Genomic DNA, 20,767 nt, shown 5'->3' on the forward strand with positions numbered 1-20,767 from the left:
CCAACTGGCGGTGACCTTGTAGAATGTGAATTTTGTGGGAAGTGCTTTTCTAAATACTTCCTCTATTTTATGTGACCCTTCAGATAACAGCAGTGGGAAAAATACTGGAAAAGCAGTGGAAGACCTGTAGGTCTTGTGGATGTTTGGTTGTGAATGATGTGGTAGCTTCCTTTTCTCAATTATGTAGGATGACTCCTGCACAGTGCTTATTAATGAAACGAGCATTGGGTGGAACACCTGCTCCCAAATGTTTTTCACACTCTTGCTCTCCTTTGTCCCTTCCAGGTATGGAGAGTGCAATCACACTGTGGCAGTTCCTTTTGCAGTTGCTGCTAGACCAGAAACACGAGCACCTCATTTGTTGGACGTCTAATGATGGCGAATTCAAGCTACTCAAGGCAGAAGAAGTGGCTAAGCTGTGGGGACTCAGAAAAAACAAAACTAATATGAATTATGACAAGCTGAGCCGGGCGCTCAGATACTATTATGACAAGGTAAATTTTGTTATTCTCATGCAGACTAAGAAAACAGAAATGCTATGAGTTAATATTTCTCCTCTCTGTTGAAGCTATGCAGAAGTTCCTCTAACAAGTCAAGATACTAGAAGGAAAAGATTGTAGAACACAAATATACAAATATTGTAGAACAGAAATTTTGCATATTCACATTTTTCAATTTTAGACTCCAGTAAATTCAAGGAGTTTCCAAATTGTTTCCACACCATTTTTTTGGATGAATATTATATTATTTTTACTAATAGATATTAAATCTTCTCAGGATTAGTTCTCCTTAAATGGATATTTTTGAATAAGATATATAAACTCCAAGATATTAGGTTTTACTATTTCCTATATTCTTGAAGATTAAATATTAATAAAAAATTGTTATAGATTTTGTATATTAAAAAGGAAAACTTCATAGCTGTGCTCAGTGGCCTGTTTTCATCTTGATTTTCAGAAAAGGGGGTGAGATGAGATTATACAGTGAGTAATGCCAGTGTTCAGCACAATTAGGATATGTTTGCTGCCTGCACAAGGCAGAGGAAAGTAGATACTGTTCTGGACTGACCTTAGACTACTGTTGTCATGTATTATTTGTAGTGCACTAATTCTTGCAGGGCACAGTACTATGCAGTCAATCTAACACAAAGATCAAAAAACATGTTGACTGCGTATTAACAATGAACAATTGGATGATCAGACTTTCCATGACCCACAGGGGCTCCTTCTCCTGAAAAAAGTTTTTAGTTTCAGATTTAGAGATGTTAGTGTTTTGTCCACTAGAAGACAGATTTTCCCACTTAATACGTTTCAAAGGTGGCCTGACTGAGAAGGCATGAAAGGATTCGGTGAGGACAGTACAGCGGCTGTTCCGAGCAGTTGGTGTGGTGAATCCCCTTCACTAAGTGCTAAAAAGGCTTCTGCTCTGCATGGGGAAGCTTGCTTCATTACATGCCTCCAACCCCTCTGGTTATAAACTTGACTGGGATCAAAGGAGACAGAGTGCCTGCTGGTGCATGAAGAGCATAGCTGGGCAGAGCCCAAATATGCTGTTAGTGACTGAACAGACATTGCTTAAAAACAAGGAACAAGATATTTGTAGCACTTACGCTTTGAGGTCTGTCTGATCTCTTTCAAGTAATGGAATATAATGGCTCCTTACCTGAGACTCTCTTGCTTCTATTATCCCTTAACCCTTTTTTTTAAAATCTGTTTTCAGTCCCCTGCCTCCAGCATGCACACACCTTTGTCATCTGTTTTGTCTCTGCTCAAGCAGCATCTGCCAGAGTTTCTTCATCAGGGTTCTGGCTAAGGCAACTGCTTGCTGTTTGTAGAGATGGTCTTCTGTCAGACAGTTTTATCTAAGTGTGGCACAAGGATTTTGGCTGTTTTTTCAGGTGTTCTGTGGTCCAGTGGAGGCCATAGCTCCTAGATGGAAAGAAGGATAAGTTCTTTCTTTCCCATGTACTGCAATCAGGGTTTGAACCCCAACCCAAACCTATGGCTATTTCTATTTAAATTAAAAGAGTAACATCTTTAGAATGAAACAGTGGGAGCTTCTTACTCTGTGGGTATAGTGTTTTGTGACCTGTAGGTTCCCAGACAGTGGAGAAAGGTGGATTATTGGGAGAGTGCTGAAGGACAGAGCAACTTGCTGCAGGTTTTGAATTGTGAGAGATAATGGCATAAGACAGCAGATAGTGAATCCTTATAGAGTGGCAGGGTGTGCTCAGCAGTCCTAAACACTTCTTCTGCCTTCAGTTCAGTCTATGCTGCATAGCACAGAAGGGAAAAAGTCAAGAAAGGGAAGAAAGGCTCCTTGATATTCTTCCTTCTCCCATGCAGAACAAAAGGGGAAGGACTGGGGAGGTGAAAGAGCCTCTCTCAGACTTTAATGATCTTTTCATTTAGACCACCAATTTGTGAGATAAACCTAAAAGCAGTCAAGACTCTGAGGTAGCCTTAAGGAACCTTCTGACATACTTGTCCCCTCCCTGTGTGTGTGCAATGATGGATGTGTTGGCAGCTGGGGGTGCTGGGGCAAATGGGATGCATGCTGAACAAATGTGACAAACACTGAGCTGCAGGTGGGGTAGTGGCAGCAGGAAAGATGAGGCAGAACTCTGGACAAGACTTCACTTGCACTATGGAATTATTGACAGGAATGTCTCTTCCTATAACCTAAGCGATCTGGCAGCATGTGAGTTTGACACAAGGGTCAGTGATTTTTTAGAAATTATGGTAGCACATGGGCTGGACCTTTCTTTCTTGGACTGCCCTCTGCTCCTACTACATACAGTTGACACTGAACTAATGTTTCATGGTCTATCTTTGAAATTATTCACCATGGAGAAATAAAACCTGATTGCTGGATAAATGGGGGTTTATGAGCTCTGCCTTTTGCTTGGGGGGAACACTTGCTTGTTAAAATTCATAATCTGATTCATCTGAACTTAAAAATAAATTAATTTCAGTACTGGAGAAAAATAACACAATTAGGACAAGTTCCTTAGCCTGGCTTTTAAAGCAAGCATGACATGCTGTTGAGGCTGATGGCTAGATTTATGTTAAATTCACATAAAAATCACCCCAGGAAATGTAGAGTATGGCATGTCTTGATTGTAATTTGTTGCCATGATTATAGTTGCTAAATGTTTGTCGATAATCTGAAGACTCCATTTCCCTTTTCGTTTGTTCCCCTAATTCTTCCCCCCCAGCACCCACTCTTATTTTTATTTAATGCATTTCCCCTATTGCCTCAACAGAGCAGCAGCACAGATAACAGCACTGAGGAAAGGCATCCTACACTCTACCTACAGCTTGTGTCTGCCATGTCACACACTTTTGCCGGTTGGAAATCTCTTGTAATGCTTTCAGGCTAGGAGATGCTTCAGCACTATTCCCACACAGAGCACTTCAGCTTGAAGTAAAATACCTATAAAAATAGGGTTAATAAGTTTGTTTTTTTCCCTCAGGTTACTCAGTTATTTTGTTTCTATGGTAGCTGTAATGGCACATGTCTTTTGGAAGTCACGGGGGGGTGGGGGGGGGGGGGTTTCAAGACTACTGAAAGTCCCTATGAATATTTCACGACGACACCACAAGAGAGAAGCTAGTGAGGTTCCCATGAGGTTTTTTTCTGAGGGAAGAGGGTGAATCCAGGAAATTACATGATGATACTGACATTAATAGGATGTAGAAGTTGTGGAATTTAAGTCCTCAGAAGTTAGGAAATAAAAGAATCACAGTTCCCTGGATAACCCTAATGTTTGCATGAGTTATGCTGCATCTTTAATTACATAGTCACATAATGTTGTGATGAGCAGCTATTCAATATTTTTGCATCTTCTCTGAACAGTATGTGGCCCGAGGCTTTACTCAGTGAGTCTTATTCAGTCTGTTTCAGTTTTAGTTTCAGTTAATGGCTGCCCACTTGATTAGATGGCTTGGCAGTATGATTTATAATATTAAAATAATATGGGCTGCTTTTTGCTTATTGCAGTGCAGGGACAGGGCTTCTCAGGTGCTCTCAGGATTCAGAGGTGCCAATGCATTCACTCCCCTCCCATAACAGGTCAAACCCTGTAACCTGGTTACTAGTTCGTATTTTTAATGTCCAAGTGTGGGTGGAAGCATGGAAGAATTGTTTTGGGTGAGGGTCCCTTGCTTGGGTGCTTTCTGAACTTCAGGATATAAATGAGGATATACTTCAGGATAATGAAAAATATTATTTTACTTTTGGGAAGGTCTTCTCATAAGACATCTCAGGGGAAATAGAATCCTACAGTGAAACAACAGCAGTGTGGTTTGCTGGAGTACCAACTATACATTATGTAGTGGTGCAGGTAAGAGGTGTTACAAGGAAATACTTTAAGGGGCATTAGAAAGTACCTTTGTAGAAAACTGGAAGGAGCTTCACCCAAGAGTGATTTGTGGAAGTCAAGAAAATGCTTGGCTGAAATAGCATAAATGGTTATATGGTGCTATCCATATGGAAAGATGGGATTGAAGGATTTGATACTCAGTAAGAGGTGATGGGTAGAGGAGAAAGCCCAAGAACACCTGCCTCAAAAAGACACATAAAATAGTTCACGTTTGACGTGAGAGGAAAGGGATGTCTAGTGACCTGCAGTAGAGAGAGCGGAGAGCCTGGTCATAGGTGCTAGCCAGAGAAATAGCCTTTATCTTCCGGGTGGGGGTGAGTGAAGAAAGACTGAAATCCAGCTAAATGAGAGCCTTAATCTTCCAAAGGACAGGACAGGTGCACAGTGTAGTAGCACCTGTGCCTGCATCAAAAATGTTACAAAATCTGGCTTCTACACACATAGTGTAAAAAGCATTACTGCATAACCTGTGATGCTAGCAGAATCTGCCTGCCTGCACATGCTGATGCAAACACACTCCCATTTTTCAGAGCAGACCATCCTGCCACAGGTGCCTCTTGCCAGCATATGTACTTCAGACCCTGGAGTGTGAGCAGCCCTCTGTCTGGCTAGGGGTCCCAATAGCTGGAAGCAGCCTGGATAGAGTTCTGGGAGGGATTCGTAACCTGTGTTCCTACATGTGTTGTACCCTTCAGTACTCTTAGAGCCAGGGAACTTGCAACAAATCCAAGTGGAACTTAGGAGCAGCAGCTACAGCTCTGGTCTTTCTTCTTTACTGACCAGGGATGTTTAGTACCTACAGACAAGTTAATTCTGCTCTGTCATAAATTTTGATATCTCGGGCATCCTGATTATAGGTCACTTCCTGGAAAGAGGGAAAAATAGTCTTCCTGCTCCTGAGATCCTTCATTAGTCTGAAGTTTGACTAGGAAGTGGATCCCCTATCCTAGCTCAGTCTCCCAAGTGGCTCCTGCAGCCAGCAAACTTGCTAGTTAACAGGTTTGGGCCAAGCCACTAAAATGCTTCAGTCACGCTCATAGTGTAGTTACACATTTGCTCTAAATGGCTCAAACATGGAGCAAGAATCAGAGCTGATAAAAATAAAACACAAACATGATGGATTTCAGTGGTGCACATGCATAGTTAACACAAGCCCTCCCAGTACAGTCTAGTTGAAGCTGCAGGGAGAACCAGTCCACCGGGCCTTTGGCATCCATCAGCCTTTGGCATCCATCAGCCAGCTGCTCTGTGGAGGACAGGGGCAGAGGATACCCATCCCTGCAGCTGGTGATTCAGAGCTCTTGGGTGAGGCTGGCTTGGAAGGGCTCACGAAGTGAGTTCCTGAAGTGCTGGGGTGTGAATAAGCCTGAGCTCACTTGCATGGCCGATGTGCTGGAGCAGGCAGCAGGCACTGCAGCTTTCCAAGCACTTCTCAGCAGGGTGGGGTGGGCATGTTTGCTGTAGTCACTGTTTTGCACACTGGGGGCAGAGGAGGGGAAATGTAAAGTGTTCTAGAAGCCAACAGAAGAGGGGCATTCCCTGCTGCCTGCCCTCTCTCTGAGTGTCAGAGAGTGCTGTCTATTGATATTTTTTTTAAGCTGTTTGACTGGAGCCCCTGGTCTTGTCCCTGTTGCTCATTTCTTCTCTACAGCAGCTGCATGGACCCAGCAGTCCTACCCTGCCTCCCTGCAGCCCTGGCCAGCAGCCACTAGCACTCATTGCAAGCCTGTTCATGAGGGAATTTACACAGACAATTCAAACAACAACAATAAAATAGGGCTAAATGTTCACACACAATTACTGTCCTGCAAGTGATCTACTCTTCCTGCAGATGCAGGAAGGCACAATTCTTTGCCCTTTCAAACTGCTTGTTGTGGTGCCTGTCACTGTCTTCTGTGGTTTGAACTGTCATAACTCAGAATGATTCTGACAGATCACTGAGGTGATGGTAAAAATATGCCGCTTTTTACCTTCAATTATTTGTCAAAAGAATATGGAAAAGTCAGTGCCTTTCCGAGGCACTTCATTAATTTGTGTCCTTATTTTCTCTTGCACGCCGATGGAGATTTCCTCAGGCTACGCATTTAAGAGAAGCCTGCAAAGTGCTTGAGGGATCTGCACTTGAATCTTTTCATCTCCAGCCATCGTTAAGTGGGCCTTTGCTGCAGGCTGACAGAGTTGGAGGAGCAGCACTGCAATGTTCTTAAAATATAACTGTATTTAATAATAACAAAGGAAGTATAAACTCACCAGTCCGTTCAGTTGCTTTTTATAGCAATGTTCCCCCATTTCAAGCCTGCATCAGTATAAAAGTGCAATCCTTAAATACATTTAATCTTGTTCTGCTGACAGTCACATTTTCCAAGGAGAATCTCTGTTGCTAGTTCTTGATTTAACAATAATTCAAAGTTGCCAGGAGCAGAGGGCAGGCATTATTTTAAATTAAAATATAAATTTAAATATATATATATTAAAGAAAGAAAACAATAATCCAATTGGGATGGGTTTTTTTCTTATGTGAGTAGTTTGGAGATTTTGCTCTTTGGAAAGAGAATGCAATATTAAGAGTGCAGAAAAAGTGCAATCATCCAATGTTGCACCTAATTAGCAGTGAAAAAAAAATCTAGGCCAAGCCCAAAGCCACGGAAATTAAAGCTCATGCAGATTGAGATTTTGTGGGCTAACTCTTTGTCCTGAACCTCTGGAGGGCAAAAAAAGACACTGCAGCATCTGCCAGGTGGGTAGATGTGTGTACAATTCAGCATGGAAGAGGGCAGTTTGTACCTTTTGTTGAATTAAATTCTTCTCTTTGCTACAGATCCCTGTTATCAACTTGGGAAGCAACATCCTCTATTTGTGCCACAGCTCCTGACCTGTGATGCAAAGCTGCATCCCAGAGTTCTTTGTAGGGTTAGTTTTGTATTCAAGAAGGTGCCTGAATGAAATGCCAGGACATTCAGACAGATGAATTACAGAGTGCAGTAGCTCAGCTGAAAGACAGAAGAGGTTCTGATACTCAAGATCATCTTTCACAAAATGATCCTTGCTTTTGTGACTGAAAAAGGTGTAGTGCAGGCAATACAAGCACCCAACACTACATGTTGTCTATATATAGAGGAAGATGACGTCTCTTTTCCTTAATTTTCTGTTAAATTTTCAGTCAGTTTAACAAATGTTTCCACTACTGGTGTCAGAAGCTGTGGTAGAATGAAAAACCAATTAGATTTTTAGGAAATCTGTAAATATTTACATTCCCATATGTACAGCAAAGCAGATGTCTGCAGAATACCAGCTGGAGGTGCAGCAGATGTGCTGGACTAAAGGGAAGCCTCTTGGAAGGGGGTTTTCAGAGGCAACTTAACAAATTCTCTACCAAAGGTTTCAACAAGAGAGAAATTAGCACAGAAATCTCAGGATGTATTTCTACTTTTGTTCTGCACACTTGGCTTAGGGTGATAAATGTTCAGTCCCTATGCCAGGCCTGTGCCATAAAGTGCCTTTGTGGAGGAGCTCTTTTATCCTTGGGAATCGTGTTAGAGCAGGCAGCCAACCTGGGTTTGCAGGAGGAGCACTAGGACTAGAAACAGGATGCTCATAAAAAGTCTCAAAAGGAATCAGTTCTTTACATAAAGGGGACATTTCAAGAAAAAAAAAAAAAAATGGTTCTACAAACCTGTGAGAGGTATGGGGCTTTTTCAATAATTAATTTCCATAGTCAGTTTAGACTGATGAAAACCTTCTGCCTGCACCAGTGAGCATCCTGAGCCTAATGCAGGCCTGGAGATGGTGCAGGGGATATTGCAGGACACAAGTACTTTTCCAGCCCATGCAAGGGGTTGCGTTTTTCACAGACGTAAGTTCATCATCATTGACAGAAAGACAGTCACTGTAAGTTTAGCTCAATCCTTTCCTTATGTGGTAAGGAATAGAGGGTAAATAGCTGGGGCCAAGAGACTGAGCTGGTTTTGTCCTTTGCAGACATTCTGAGAGTACTTCATCCTCAGTTTTAGGAGGCATGAATGAAGGAGTTAGGATTTATTGTGGAATGCAAGTGGTGGCATGGCTTGAATCCACAAGGCAGCAGAATTGCTTTTACTGGCAAGAAAATATTCCCAAGCTGCTTCAGAGGAAGCAGAAGTCAAACAGGCCACCAGTTGGTCTTTGTCACCAAGTGATTGTGGAGTTGTTGGAAACCATGAGGAGCCAGGAGTGGACTCGCTGGCTGAGCAGAGAGAGGTATTGGAATAAGCCAAGGGTGACCAGCATTTGGAGCCCCACAAAAGGACCTGCATAGCTTTATGAGGGAGCAGTGCCCCCTGCCCTTGTGTGTGCAGTACTGGCTGCCTCTGAAATGCTGATCTTTCTAGCACCTTCTTTGTATTTGCAGAACATCATCAAGAAAGTGATCGGACAAAAATTTGTATACAAGTTTGTCTCCTTTCCTGAGATTTTAAAAATGGATCCACATGCCGTGGAAATCAGCAGAGAGAGCCTTTTGCTGCAGGACAGCGACTGTAAGATGCCTTCGGAGAGCAGGGATCAGCACAAGCACAGCTTGTCAGCACTGAAAAGCACAAGCCGTAATGAGTATATCCACTCTGGCCTGTACTCCTCTTTCACTATCAACTCTCTGCAGAACCAGCCAGACCCTTACAAGACCATCAAAACAGAAAAACTGGAGAAGTCAGAAGGAAACACACCAGTTGAAGAAGTCCGGACTGTTATCAGATTTGTGACAAATAAAACAGACAAACAAGTTACAAGGCCCATGGTGTCGTTGCCTTCTACTTCTGAAACAGCAGCTGCCTCTGCTTTCCTCAACTCTTCAGTATCAGCTAAAATATCTTCCTTAATGCTACCCAACAGTGCTAGCATTTCATCTCCATCATCATCCTCCTCCAGGTCACCATCTCTGTCTCCCACCTCCCCCCTCCCTACAGAACACAAGAGCTTCTTCCTTGACTCCAGTTGCCACGACTCAGATTCCCTTGAGCCTCTGAACCTCTCCTCAGGCTCCAAGGCCAAATCCCCATCTCTTCCCCCAAAGGCTAAAAAACCCAAAGGCTTGGAAATCTCTGCCCCACCTATGATTCTCTCCAGCACCGACATTGGTTCCATTGCCCTCAACAGCCCTGCGCTTCCTTCGGGATCCCTGACTCCAGCTTTTTTCACTGCACAGGTAAGACCTGCCTGTCTCCAGGCATTCCCTCCATGTGGCTAACAGTGTTAGTTCTGTGGGTCTGTCACCATCTGATGGGAAAAAAACCCCAACATAAAGGAAAGAGGGAAACACAGCAGTGCTCTGAACAAGAGGTGGGAAGTGGGTTTCTCCTGGGGTTTGTTCCTAATTGAGTGTGGGAAAAGCCGTCATGGTTCACAAACTGCCTGAAAGAATAAGGAGATGGGCAGCCATTAGTGAATTGTTTATCAGTTCAAACCAGCCTCCAGATCTACAAAACAAACAGGAAAAAGCCAAAAAGAAAAAACCACAGGGGTTTTGTAGGTCACAACTTGAGCATGTGGGGTGCTTGGTTAGATTTCTCTACTAGATGTTGCATCCATTCAAACAGTGTGACCTTTTTGTTAATTTCTGAATACAGAGCAAATTAAGTGGTTTCTAAGACAGGCTCTGAAGTCAGTTTAAATTTCTGAAGTTGTACAGATTCACAGAGTACTTGCCAGAGCTTCCTTTCAGCAGAGAACTACTGAATAACTAGAAGGTTATTTTGTTCTTTTTAATAACATATTTGTGGTGATGTCAACAGCGAGTTCTCATTTTCAAGCTAGTCTATGAAAAAAAGTCTAGGAGTTCAGAACAGAAGAGGAAAATAATACAGATATGACTCAGTATGTTCATTGGTGAGTTTTGTCTTACAATACCACCTCAAAATTAGACCAAAGAAAATTCCAATAATAAAATTATCCCAATGTGGTAATATTATCCCCCATGATCCCTAGCCCTGAAGTACCAGTTGATGCAAATACTAGCATTGAATGTAGCAAACTGGACAGTAAATAAACAAGGACAAAGGTGTGTTACAAGCCCTCCCTCACTTCAGAGTGCCTAGAAGACCCATGGTATCCAGAATCCCATCACCTCTTCCCTGTTTGAAGGTGTTGGAGGTGTTTGATGTGGGCAGTGTTGTGTGCCTGCATGGCACAAGGGCCTGGCAGAAGTGAGTGTTGGCAAGTGCTCTCAGCCAGCACAGCACTTGCTCTCAGCTGGCTGCAGAGTGAGTTTGTGCAGCTCAGGCACACCTGTAAGCCACCGAGATACAAAGTTGTGCCACCAAGAAGAGCTGTGGGCTGACACCTGTCATTTTTGACATCATAAAGCCTTTAAGTGAAGTTATGTTTGGCAGGAAGAACAGAAGTGTGGCAAACCAAAACTGAGATGCATTGACAAACTTACAACCTCTAACTGTGGTATAACCACAGTATTTTTTTTGTAGGGAGCAAATCTGACAACATCAGATGCCAACCAGACACAATGACAGTGTGAGTTATTTCAAACCCACTTTAATCTGCTGCTGCCCCCAAACCACAGGATGAACAGAGATTTTGTTTCCTGGTTTTGTAATTATTTCTTTGAATATTTAACCTTCCCATGCACCTATGAACTGGTGTACTTACTGCCCTGAAAAGGAATTATGTTGAGGTTTGTGGCACTGCTTTAGCTGGGAGGATACCTAAGGGTGTGATGAGTGTTACCCAACTTAAAGCTATCACAAATCCTTTTTACAGGTTGTCCTATCACAGAAGAGGCATATGGCATCTGTGTAGGGTAGTTCCTGGGTCTAATTATTTAAACTTTTGGCTATACAGCAACATAGCTTTTATCCTCTCCTTTAGCCTTCTTTTTCTATTGTTGATAAGAAGTACCCTGCATCCTAAACACTCGTCCTAGTGAATATAGAATGAAAACTACATAGCAGCTGTATTCAGATTACGGTAATATCACAATTCAGAATAACTAAAGCCATAATTTAGACAGGAAATCTGCTGTTCATCCCATTATCCAAGGAACATGCATCATATCTCAAACGTTCTCTGATTTATCAGATCCCAGTGTGAAACACCTGCTGCCAGGGGCAGGTGCAGAAAAGGATGTCTGCTCCAGGAGTGATGTATGTTCTGAGAAGGTCCTGCTGCCTGAGAGGATATTTCACATGGCTTTCTACTGTATCTGCGGGTCATGAGGAATACCCTCAGGTGGAATGCTGTGAAAGGGCACATGATACACACAATAAATATTAGAACAGAAATGAATGTGTGACAGCACTTGTGTGCTTTCTAACAGCTGGAAGTGACAAGATTATATGTACACACATTGTCACAGAAGTCAGGAGCCATGACCATCATTGCTTAACAAATCCCCTCTGTGCAATGAATTATTTCTATTTAAACTGTTCCTGTGCTTAGATTACAATGACGTTTCACAAGTAGGAACTTCCCAATGGGTTCAACATCTAATGCCAGATGCATGGCTGCATGTGGGCAGAAAATGAAGTGACACATCAATTTTTGCGTGTAATTTAGGGATAGGCTGTCCTGTGGTGTTGTTTACACTTAGATTTCCTCTGGTGGTTTTGATACTTGGCTGATGGCAATATTGAGAACAAGCCTGGGAGGCCCTGTGCTCTTTTTGCATTAAATATTAAACAGATTTGGAGGCTTCCTTTGGCTGGCTCTTGGTTCTGTCAGAACTTGCAGACATTAGTGCTCTGCTCATCATAGGATATGAGCTTTTGCTTAGCACTGTTTTAGGCATGTTAGTGTGCTTCGAGAGATAAATGGAAGGCAACTCAGTTTTTCAGATCTCTGTGAAGACTTGCTTTGGCTGCATCTAGGAACATCTAGAATAAACATCTCTAAGTCTTCCTCATTATTTTCAGAAGGCCCCCTCAAGAACTGCACTTTGAGTTCTGGATATCTGCAGCTTCTTAAAGAAAAAATAAAGAATGGAGGCTAACTGCGGGAGTTCTTGGTATAGCTGCCACAGCATGGTGTCCTTAGTTTAATGTTGTTGAGTCTAGCTACTTACATCTTTGGTTTTAAGGTTAGTAGGCTCTTCTGTAAGTAGATCTGAGTATTTATCCTGACCTAATTCAGTGTGCTGTCTGTCTCATAAATCTCCACCGGTAACTGCCTGCCAATGGAGCACCAGCTTGAAACGTGGCACAGGAAAGGGGCTCTTGCTGGTGCTGCTGATTTCCTGCTCCTGGGAAGAGAGTGTTTGCAAAGGGCTCTTGAGAAGTGCATGCTTGTCAAATGGTGGTGGTTTTATTTTTTTTGGGTTTTTTTTTGGTTTTTTGTTTTGTTTTGTTTTTTTTTTTTTTTTTTTTTTTTTTTTTTTTTGACAAGAGCTGTCACTTGATGAGATCAAGACTGATGTCTTCTCCTTGCCAGGCCTCCACCCACTCTTTGCCCCTTTTGTTGGCATGCAGATATATCCCAGCCCTGACTGGTACTCTATGACTTCCTGATATATGAATCAATACCTTTTGCTTTCTCAGTGATAGCACAGGTTTATTACTCCGTGGGACAAACATATTTTCTTCCATGGGGTTTGGTTGTTTCTGATCCACCTTCTTTATCACAATGAAGGTGGCAGGGTCCTTTCCCTGCACATTTCTCCACAAACCCCACTTCATCTGAGATTCCTTAGCAAAACCATTCAAGAGCAGCCAAGGTCTTTGTATGAAACAGCCTTTCATAATCTCCAGGATAACTTTAATATTTGCTGCTCCTTGTCTTTCCCATCTCTTCTACTGGTGCCAAACTAACTGTTTGACCCTATTGTGAACTGCAGTGCAAGCACGTCACAGCAGGTCTGTGTTCCCGTGCGCCTGCACAGAGCCCCAAACACCGCAACCGATGCCTCGGGCACTGCTTGCCAGATGAATCTGACACTCAAAATGCATGTGAGCCATGGCAGTGCCTGTGTGAGCCTGCTGTCTGCAGGGTCTGGCAGAGGGCAGGTGTGATGGGCCCTGGTGTCAACAGCTGCTAAGGGAGACCCCCGGCTGCAATTGCCCTATGTGGGAAGTTTGTATTTCTGGCCTGGTGGGGAGCACCAGAATATATGACCTGCTGGTTACTACAGGGAGATGCAGGTACTCTCTATCTTCTGTCTTCTCTTTACATATTTTAAACTCTGGACAAAAGGATGCCCCAGTTCAGCAGAGCACTGAGACAGTTGTTCGACACAGCAAAGCACATGCTTGCTTGCTAAGTGTGTACATTCCATTAAGTGCTTTGCTAAATAGGACTGATTTTGATAATTAGCATCAAAATTACTGGTGAGATGAATTCATTATGCCAAATACTTTTTTCAAAAGTGTCACGTTATTTTTCGGCATGATAAAAGTTTTTCTGGATACAGAATAATTCACATAATTCTTCATTTGAATGAAGATTTGCATGTGCTCTGACTCTACCTCCCCTCCAATTGTGGTTTAAGAATGCTGAGGGCAATCCCAGCAACTCTTGTGCATTGTGGCACTGGAAGGAGGCACCTCTGAGATGGGAAAAGCCTTGGATTCTAAGTTCTTGCCATTTTGGTTCTTTCCAAACAATTAGCTGTGCTCTCTGCTGTGCCCCTGTGCCCCCAGCCCATACACCTGTCTCTCCCTGCTCAGCCCATGTATTGCCAGCTTCTTGAACCCTCTTCCATTACAAAGAGGTGCCATCAGGGGAGTAAATGTCAAAGGTCAGCAGTGACTTTCAGCTCCACACACAATTGTAGTAATGCCTCAAAAGCTGCAGTCAGGTCATGGAATTGCTGCCCTTTAAAAGGTAAAAACTGACTCTGAAGGAGACTAGGTGGTGTTGGCAGGCACTGGGGCACACGTGGTATTATTCTGTATGTTACACAGTTGCATGAGTGTGCTTCAAATAAACAATAACTGTGCATCTCATTAAGCAAACAGAAATTAAATCAATTTGCATATGAAAGAATATGAAATGTGCAGGTATCCAGAGACAAGATGCAGGGCTGGATGGGCAGCTGTTGCTGACCATGCTGTATATCTGAATTCACTGGAAAACAGAGCCAGTAGATGCTGTGTAAGGCTTTAGGGGTGATGAGTGCTGCATGGAGCAGTGCTGAATGTGCATCATGTGTGTTTTTTGTCTTGCAGACCCCCAATGGATTATTGCTGACCCCCAGCCCACTGCTGTCCAGCATTCACTTCTGGAGCAGCCTCAGTCCTGTTGCTCCTCTGAGTCCTGCCAGGCTGCAGGGACCAAACACTCTGTTCCAGGTAGGTCTTCCCAATGCACAGGTTTCATTGCTAAATGCACGCATATGGAAGAGATATTGTGGGAACATCTCTTTGTATCAGTCTGGAGCTTTTCAAACAGATCAAGAAAATACAGGCATTAACAGGCACTTTTAAAGAGAGGCCTACTTACATGTACCCTCTTCCAATCCTTGGCAGCACAGTCAGAACCTACAGGGCAGTGTCTGCTGCAGAAAGCACACGTATATTGTGTGAAGGAAAGAAATAAATGCTGGACTCCAGAGAGAGCAGGTAACAGAGCTCTCAGAGCTGCAGGAAGAAAGTGCAGACCAGTCAGTGACCTGCAGGAGAGGGCTGGAACACGGACTCTGGGAAAACCAAGACAGTTTGGGTCTCACCCAGTGAGGTGGGTGTAGGTTTATCCTTTATCCTAATGAGCTGCTTCTCACTCAGAAAGACAAGGCTCTCTGAAACCAAAGGCTCCATTTCCACTTCTCTTGCAATTGTCCATGTGTCTTCAACCAAGGACACACCTCTGAGCATGACCTTGTTGTATATAACAGCAGAAAGGCAGCATTGTGCCAACTTTTTCCTGAGTATTGGCAGAGTAAAATTCTAAAAGTTTTATAGAGGTGTGGTAAAGACAAAAGTTATTAAATAACCCACAATGACCGCAGCACTCAGCTGCAGCATTTGCCTGAGGCTCAGGAAGAAGATAGTGGGCATGGTATTTGCAGCTCCAGCTGTAACTGCTGCAGAACAGCTGATTCATTAAGTCACAGAAGAAATTATGTTGACCTGTTGATTGGCAAGGAGCCCAGTGGCCATCTGCACAGCTGAAGGTGCACCCCTGGAATGAACACCCGTGGAGGCTGTGGAGGGCCAGCACTAACAGAGGTGAAGGCTACTGCTAGACAGGGACCCTGTGTTAGTCTCTGAACCTTCAGGAAGGCTGACTGCCCAGAGCCAGGGCTGGGCTTCAGCTCAAGTAGTTGCTCAGGTACTGGGACAGTCAGTCTTTCTACCTCCAGCTGCATATGGAGCTCCTGACTCCTTATTTGTGTTTCAGATAAACTCATTAATCCCTACTGGACCTTAGTTTCGCACACATGGTTAGAAACAGCCAGACATTTCACCTGAGAAGTGCCTGTGCCGAGACCTGGAATGAGCTTGTACAAACATATGTTGGCCATTCTTTGGGGGAACTGAAAGTGAGGAGTGGCCTTGGCTTTCCCTGCTGAGAGACCCAAAGGGCCTTATAAATGATGTTTGATTCAAACAAAGGTCATGATGACAAGTTGTAGAGCACAAAGCCTTATTTTAACAGCAAATAATAAACGAAAACCACAGCTGGATTCCAGCCAAGCCCACCTAGAATTTATGGGTCAGCCAGTGTAGGCATCAGGGTAAAGCTCTCCTCAGGCTGCCTGCACAGGCCAGCCCACGCTCCATGCATACCCAGGGAAGAGCTTGTGATCAGGTTCTGCATTTTAATGAAACTTGGAAGAAGTGATGGAAGCATTTCCTGAGGTTTGGTGTGGTTAAAGCAGAGGCATCAGCCAGTTTGGGCCACAGCAGGAGCATGGTGCCCTGCATGCACCGCGCTGCTCGGCCCAGCTTTACGCGAGTGGTGGAAGACAGGTATCACCAACTACCATCTGAGTGGAAGAGGAAACTTGTTACAAGCACGTTATTATATGCATGTGGAGGGTGTGGTTACCCCACAGTTGGCTGTCCAAGGACTGATCTGATAAGGGGTAAAAATACACCAGATGCTTGAAGTTGTTCAGCTCTGTCTCCCTCAAGCCAACAGAAATCCAGCACAGCTCATGGAGCTGGGCCTCGAGGCCAGATCAGTATCTACCACTGGGATAATTCCTGCCTCATGCTGCAGCAAGTTTATTCCACCTACCTGCTTTACTTTTTCTCAGGTCAGATGTTAAGTATTAGTCAATACCCACCCTGCAGGCAAGGTGCAGTCACAATGCTGCCATGAACTAGGAATATACGGCTTCTGTATTGGGTAAGTTTCTTGCACAGCACTTCTGAAGCAGCAGGTGACAATCAATGAATATAAGTTCTGCTTCACATTCTGAATGGTGTAGCTAATTTGTAGTTTCTGAGTTAATACAGAAACTGTAATTACTTGAGAGTAATTTCCCCCAAACTTTGTATCACCAGTTGTACTTTTTCTGCCCTAAAACTACATCTGAAATTTCACTTTTGCCAAACTCTTTCCTGCAGAAAAGAAAGACTGAAAGGATGTATTATAACTAGTAATGTGTCGACTGAAAAAATATTTTTGGAAATAGAATGGATGGCAAAGATTGCTCTGTAGTGATTGCTCTGTAGTGTTCACTTTTTCAGGATGATGATAAATGTATTATGTGAATTTTTATATAAAAAATAGCCAGTAACAGATTTTTATATCCTCGTGCATTTACAAATGATTCAGGTTTTGTCCTCTATCTTGTATTCCTAATGGCTGATGTAGGCAATTGGTAGATGTGTCTTACTGTATAAACATCACACCTCTTGAAAGCATCTGGAGCCAGTTGCTAATGCTAAATCCATGTGCTTCTTGGGCTGAATGTTTTGAGATGAAGAGTAATTTCTACCTTTTGGCCTCTTACAGTTTCCAACTCTGCTAAATGGTCACATACCAGTGCCACTCCCCAGTCTGGACAGAGCCTCTTCACCAATACTGCTTTCTCCAAATGCTCAGAAATCCTGATGATGCCTCATCACACCAAGGATGTATTGGTGGATTTAACACTTCATTCCTATGGGCTAGTTTTTCCTGTGTCATGAGAAGGACATTGTAAAACCCTTTATTACTTTGGTTTGCACTTTTCATTACATGGATAATCTACTTTTATTATGTTAGCATTTTTCAACAGTGTTTATATATAAAAGTATATATAAATCTGTTATGCATTAAATGAATTATAATTTTTTTATATCATAGCTCTCAAGTGTTGAACACTTCTGTTGTGGATGAAGTACTTTTCTTAATGGATTGCAACAATGTATCTATTAGGGATGTGAAGCTTCTTTTTAATCCCTTTTTCTGCATATTATGCATTGCGCTTGTGTAAACTATAACCGGCTGTGCCTTCTTTTGCATAAAGTCAAGTAAATGATTTCTATATTTTCTAGTTTTAAGATAAAAAGTTGGAAGAAAAAAAACTAGTATTGAACAGCCCTATGGTAGTATTTCAGTATTTTCTCCACTGATAGGCCATACAATGCAGTGTATTAATATAACTTTGTATTAAGTGCTTTCAAATTGTATTAAAATAGCCTTATAATTTTCCTTTGCTCAAGTGGAAAATATAATCCTTGCTACAGCCAGGGGATGTAGTTCAGAGTAACAAAGCCACATTTACACATTTATGCCCAAGCTCTTCTGTCAAATTGCAACAAGGAGGAACTGGGCTGTGTATGTTCATGAGAGGTTTCCAACCTTTGAGAGTGCTTCTGTAGAAAAGGAGACATTGCTCAGAATTTATTTGGCCTATAGTTCTTATGAACTGTCAACATTATGGCTGGAAAGAGTGCAGGTAATCTTTGTCCTCCCAAGGAATGAGGATAATTCCTGATAATTTCCAGGTGCTTTGTTCAGCTGTGCCAAGTGCCTTCTACTACTTCCCTGGAAAGACTATTGTAGCTACTCTGGAGGCCACATTTCCCCTTCCCCCAAAGCTAAAAGTTACAGGTCTATAAATTGATGCCTGGTGCTTGCAAAGAGGCAGAGACTCTACATGTGGGATGTTTATGTATAAACAGCTGAATTCTGGATGAAAAAAACAGCACTGTGCTACCATATACTTGCAACTTGAATTTACTGGGTATGTCCTCTACCTTGAGGGGATGGTTTAGTCATCTAAATGTCAGGTTAGGATTAGGCCAGACTCCCTGGCACCACAGACTCTAATCCTGGCAGGGTTGATGCAAATTTTCAGTTTCCTGATGTGGCTAAATTGGCTTGAATACAGCTTTACTGTGTCAGTTTTTCAGATGAGACCTTAAAAGCCGACCCCAAATCCGATCCCTGTTTGTGACAGGTCATTCGAACCTCAACTTTGCTTTCTGGCCAAGCAGCTGGCCACGGTCTGTTCTTTTTGAAATGTATGCAGTGAGTTGTCTGCTGATTTTCTGCTTGGATGCATTTCAGTGATGATGTGTGTAGTTATTTGTAAAGTGCTTTTGGATCCTTCAACCTGAAAGGTGCTAAATAAACATTTTATTAATGCAGTTCTGATGTTGAAAAGCCATTTTTGGGGCAGAGGTGGTTGACAAAAGACAGCAGGAATTCTCCTCAGGCTCCTGGGTTGCACAACCAAAAGCTACTCGACAGTTCCACTTGCACTGATAAAAACCTGCTGTAGCCATGTAGGTACCAGCTGATAAAGACAGCAATTGAATGCCAAACATGAGGAGAACAAAAGAAGCACTTGGGACGTCATTTGCTCGACTCAGCATTTCAAGAGCTCAAGATGTCCACCCCACTGAGTCAAAAAGAGAAGATGAACCTACACAAAATTTATGAGTGAATGCAAATTTTATACAAAGTAAAATCAGAATAGGTTGGAAGAAAGGGCAGTGTGTAACTGATGAGATTGACAAGGTTAGTGGAGATAAATCACAAGGGCTTGCAGACTGAACATTTATCTTCCAATGCATTCCTCCTAGGTACATGAAATATTTCTTAACAAGTTACAGAGAGGCAATTATTTCACACAGAGAGCTGACTCCTGCCTCATTTTTAAAAACCCATGAATATCTAGTTACACCTATAAGGCATGAACAGCAGCATAGAGACTTGTCTTGTATGTGCCACTGTACCTAACAGGAGAACCCAACATCGAGACAGTGTTTCTCACTATGAGTTTAAAAAGATGAAAACATACTAGTATGGAATATTACACTGCAAAAAAACCAGATGACCATGAGAGGAGGGACTATGTGACAGAGAAGAGATTCTTAGAAGTACCCAGATTCCCATTATTTTATTTCTTCCAAGGTTTTACTATTAATAAGGCAGATTTCTTTCTTCTCAAAAGGCTCAACACACCCTCCATCCCTTAAATGATTTTGGACTTTTTTTAATGATAGCAGAAAACAACAATTCTGGGACAAAGTCCTTTTTGAAAAAATTACTGGAAAGGATCTGAGAGAATCCAGTAAACAATGGAAGACAGAAAGTGGGAAGAGGTGATGTCTTCTCATCTTTGAGAGAATAAAAATAGCAAGAAAATACATCTGCTAGTTGTCGTTTCAGCTGAAATAAGTAGGCTGTTAAAATCTGCCTTCTAAATCAGTCAATAATGTGGAATAAAAAATTTTTGCTGTTGGGAAGTATTTATACAAATAGAGTCCAGCCTCTCAAGTCTAACACTTATATGAAACACTTGACTGTTATGCCTTATGCTTTGAAGAAAATATTCTATCGGTAATCTACTGAATTTTATTAACAGGTATCTTTTAATTGTAGAGAAAAATCAAATAAATGTTTTTAAGTAAATACTGTGGAAGTGTCAGTATTTCTGTGGCAGAGAGAGCTCCAGGTCAACAATCCTGGGGAACAAAATGGGAGTTATTCTCTCTTCAGTATTCTTGGTAATTGATGATACTTGGGGGATTTATTACAAGATTTGTACTTTATTCATGCTTCAGCAATACACAAGAAGGTCCCAGTTACTATACAGGCTGGGTGCACAGTTAGGGTATGTTTGGCTTACCTGCACCTTGTTTCTTCAGGAAAGCAAGTATCCTCCAGAAGGGCCACAGCTACAGGGCAGCTTTGCCAAGAGCTTGTGCACACCTCTGCCCTGGCACAGGTAAGCAGCTTCAGTTCTAAAGAAAACTTCCAAGGTGGGGAAAACAGTGATAGGTGATAAACTATGGCAAAAGACCTGACACACATCCACACTGTCAAGAAAGAACGATTTGTTTTGTCTGACTAAAACTGGTCTCATAAGACAGGCTTGTTACCCATCTGGAAATACCTATCAAAGAAGTGAGGAACTGTCAATAAGCTTTCTGTTTAAAGGGAAGGTGGTCCTTTCCAACAAGACTACAGGGTTAATTTTAACAGAACAACCCTCTGCATTAAAAGGCTGTGTGATCTCGTGCC

General features: G+C 42.5%; 2 protein-coding genes across 9 annotated transcripts in view; one reads left to right on the forward strand and one right to left on the reverse strand.

The window, feature by feature from the left end:
* ELK3 (ETS transcription factor ELK3) overlaps nt 1–20,155 on the forward strand; it is a 37,196-nt gene extending 17,041 nt beyond the window's left edge. The window contains exons 2-5 of one of the 2 annotated variants that reach the window (XM_053977036.1): nt 286–494; nt 8,772–9,563; nt 14,527–14,649; nt 17,264–20,155. In XM_053977036.1, coding sequence (XP_053833011.1) covers nt 288–494; nt 8,772–9,563; nt 14,527–14,649; nt 17,264–17,362 — 1,221 coding nt within the window. In that variant the 5' untranslated portion in view covers nt 286–287 and the 3' untranslated portion in view covers nt 17,363–20,155. The remainder of the gene's footprint in view (nt 1–285; nt 495–8,771; nt 9,564–14,526; nt 14,650–17,263) is intronic. The other variant, XM_053977037.1, reaches the window with a different exon arrangement.
* The window catches only part of CDK17 (cyclin dependent kinase 17), a 115,083-nt gene that overhangs the window by 1,230 nt on the left and 93,086 nt on the right, over nt 1–20,767 (reverse strand). Inside the window, exon 18 of one of the 7 annotated variants that reach the window (XM_053977031.1) lies at nt 1,823–1,928. The exons of the other annotated variants lie outside the window; for them this stretch is intronic. Coding sequence (XP_053833006.1) covers nt 1,894–1,928 — 35 coding nt within the window. The 3' untranslated portion in view covers nt 1,823–1,893. Of the gene's footprint in view, nt 1–1,822; nt 1,929–20,767 lie in introns of those variants that run through there. 7 annotated transcript variants of the gene reach the window in all.

Source organism: Vidua macroura, chromosome 5, assembly GCF_024509145.1.
Source record: "Vidua macroura isolate BioBank_ID:100142 chromosome 5, ASM2450914v1, whole genome shotgun sequence".
Lineage (NCBI taxonomy): Eukaryota > Metazoa > Chordata > Aves > Passeriformes > Viduidae > Vidua > Vidua macroura.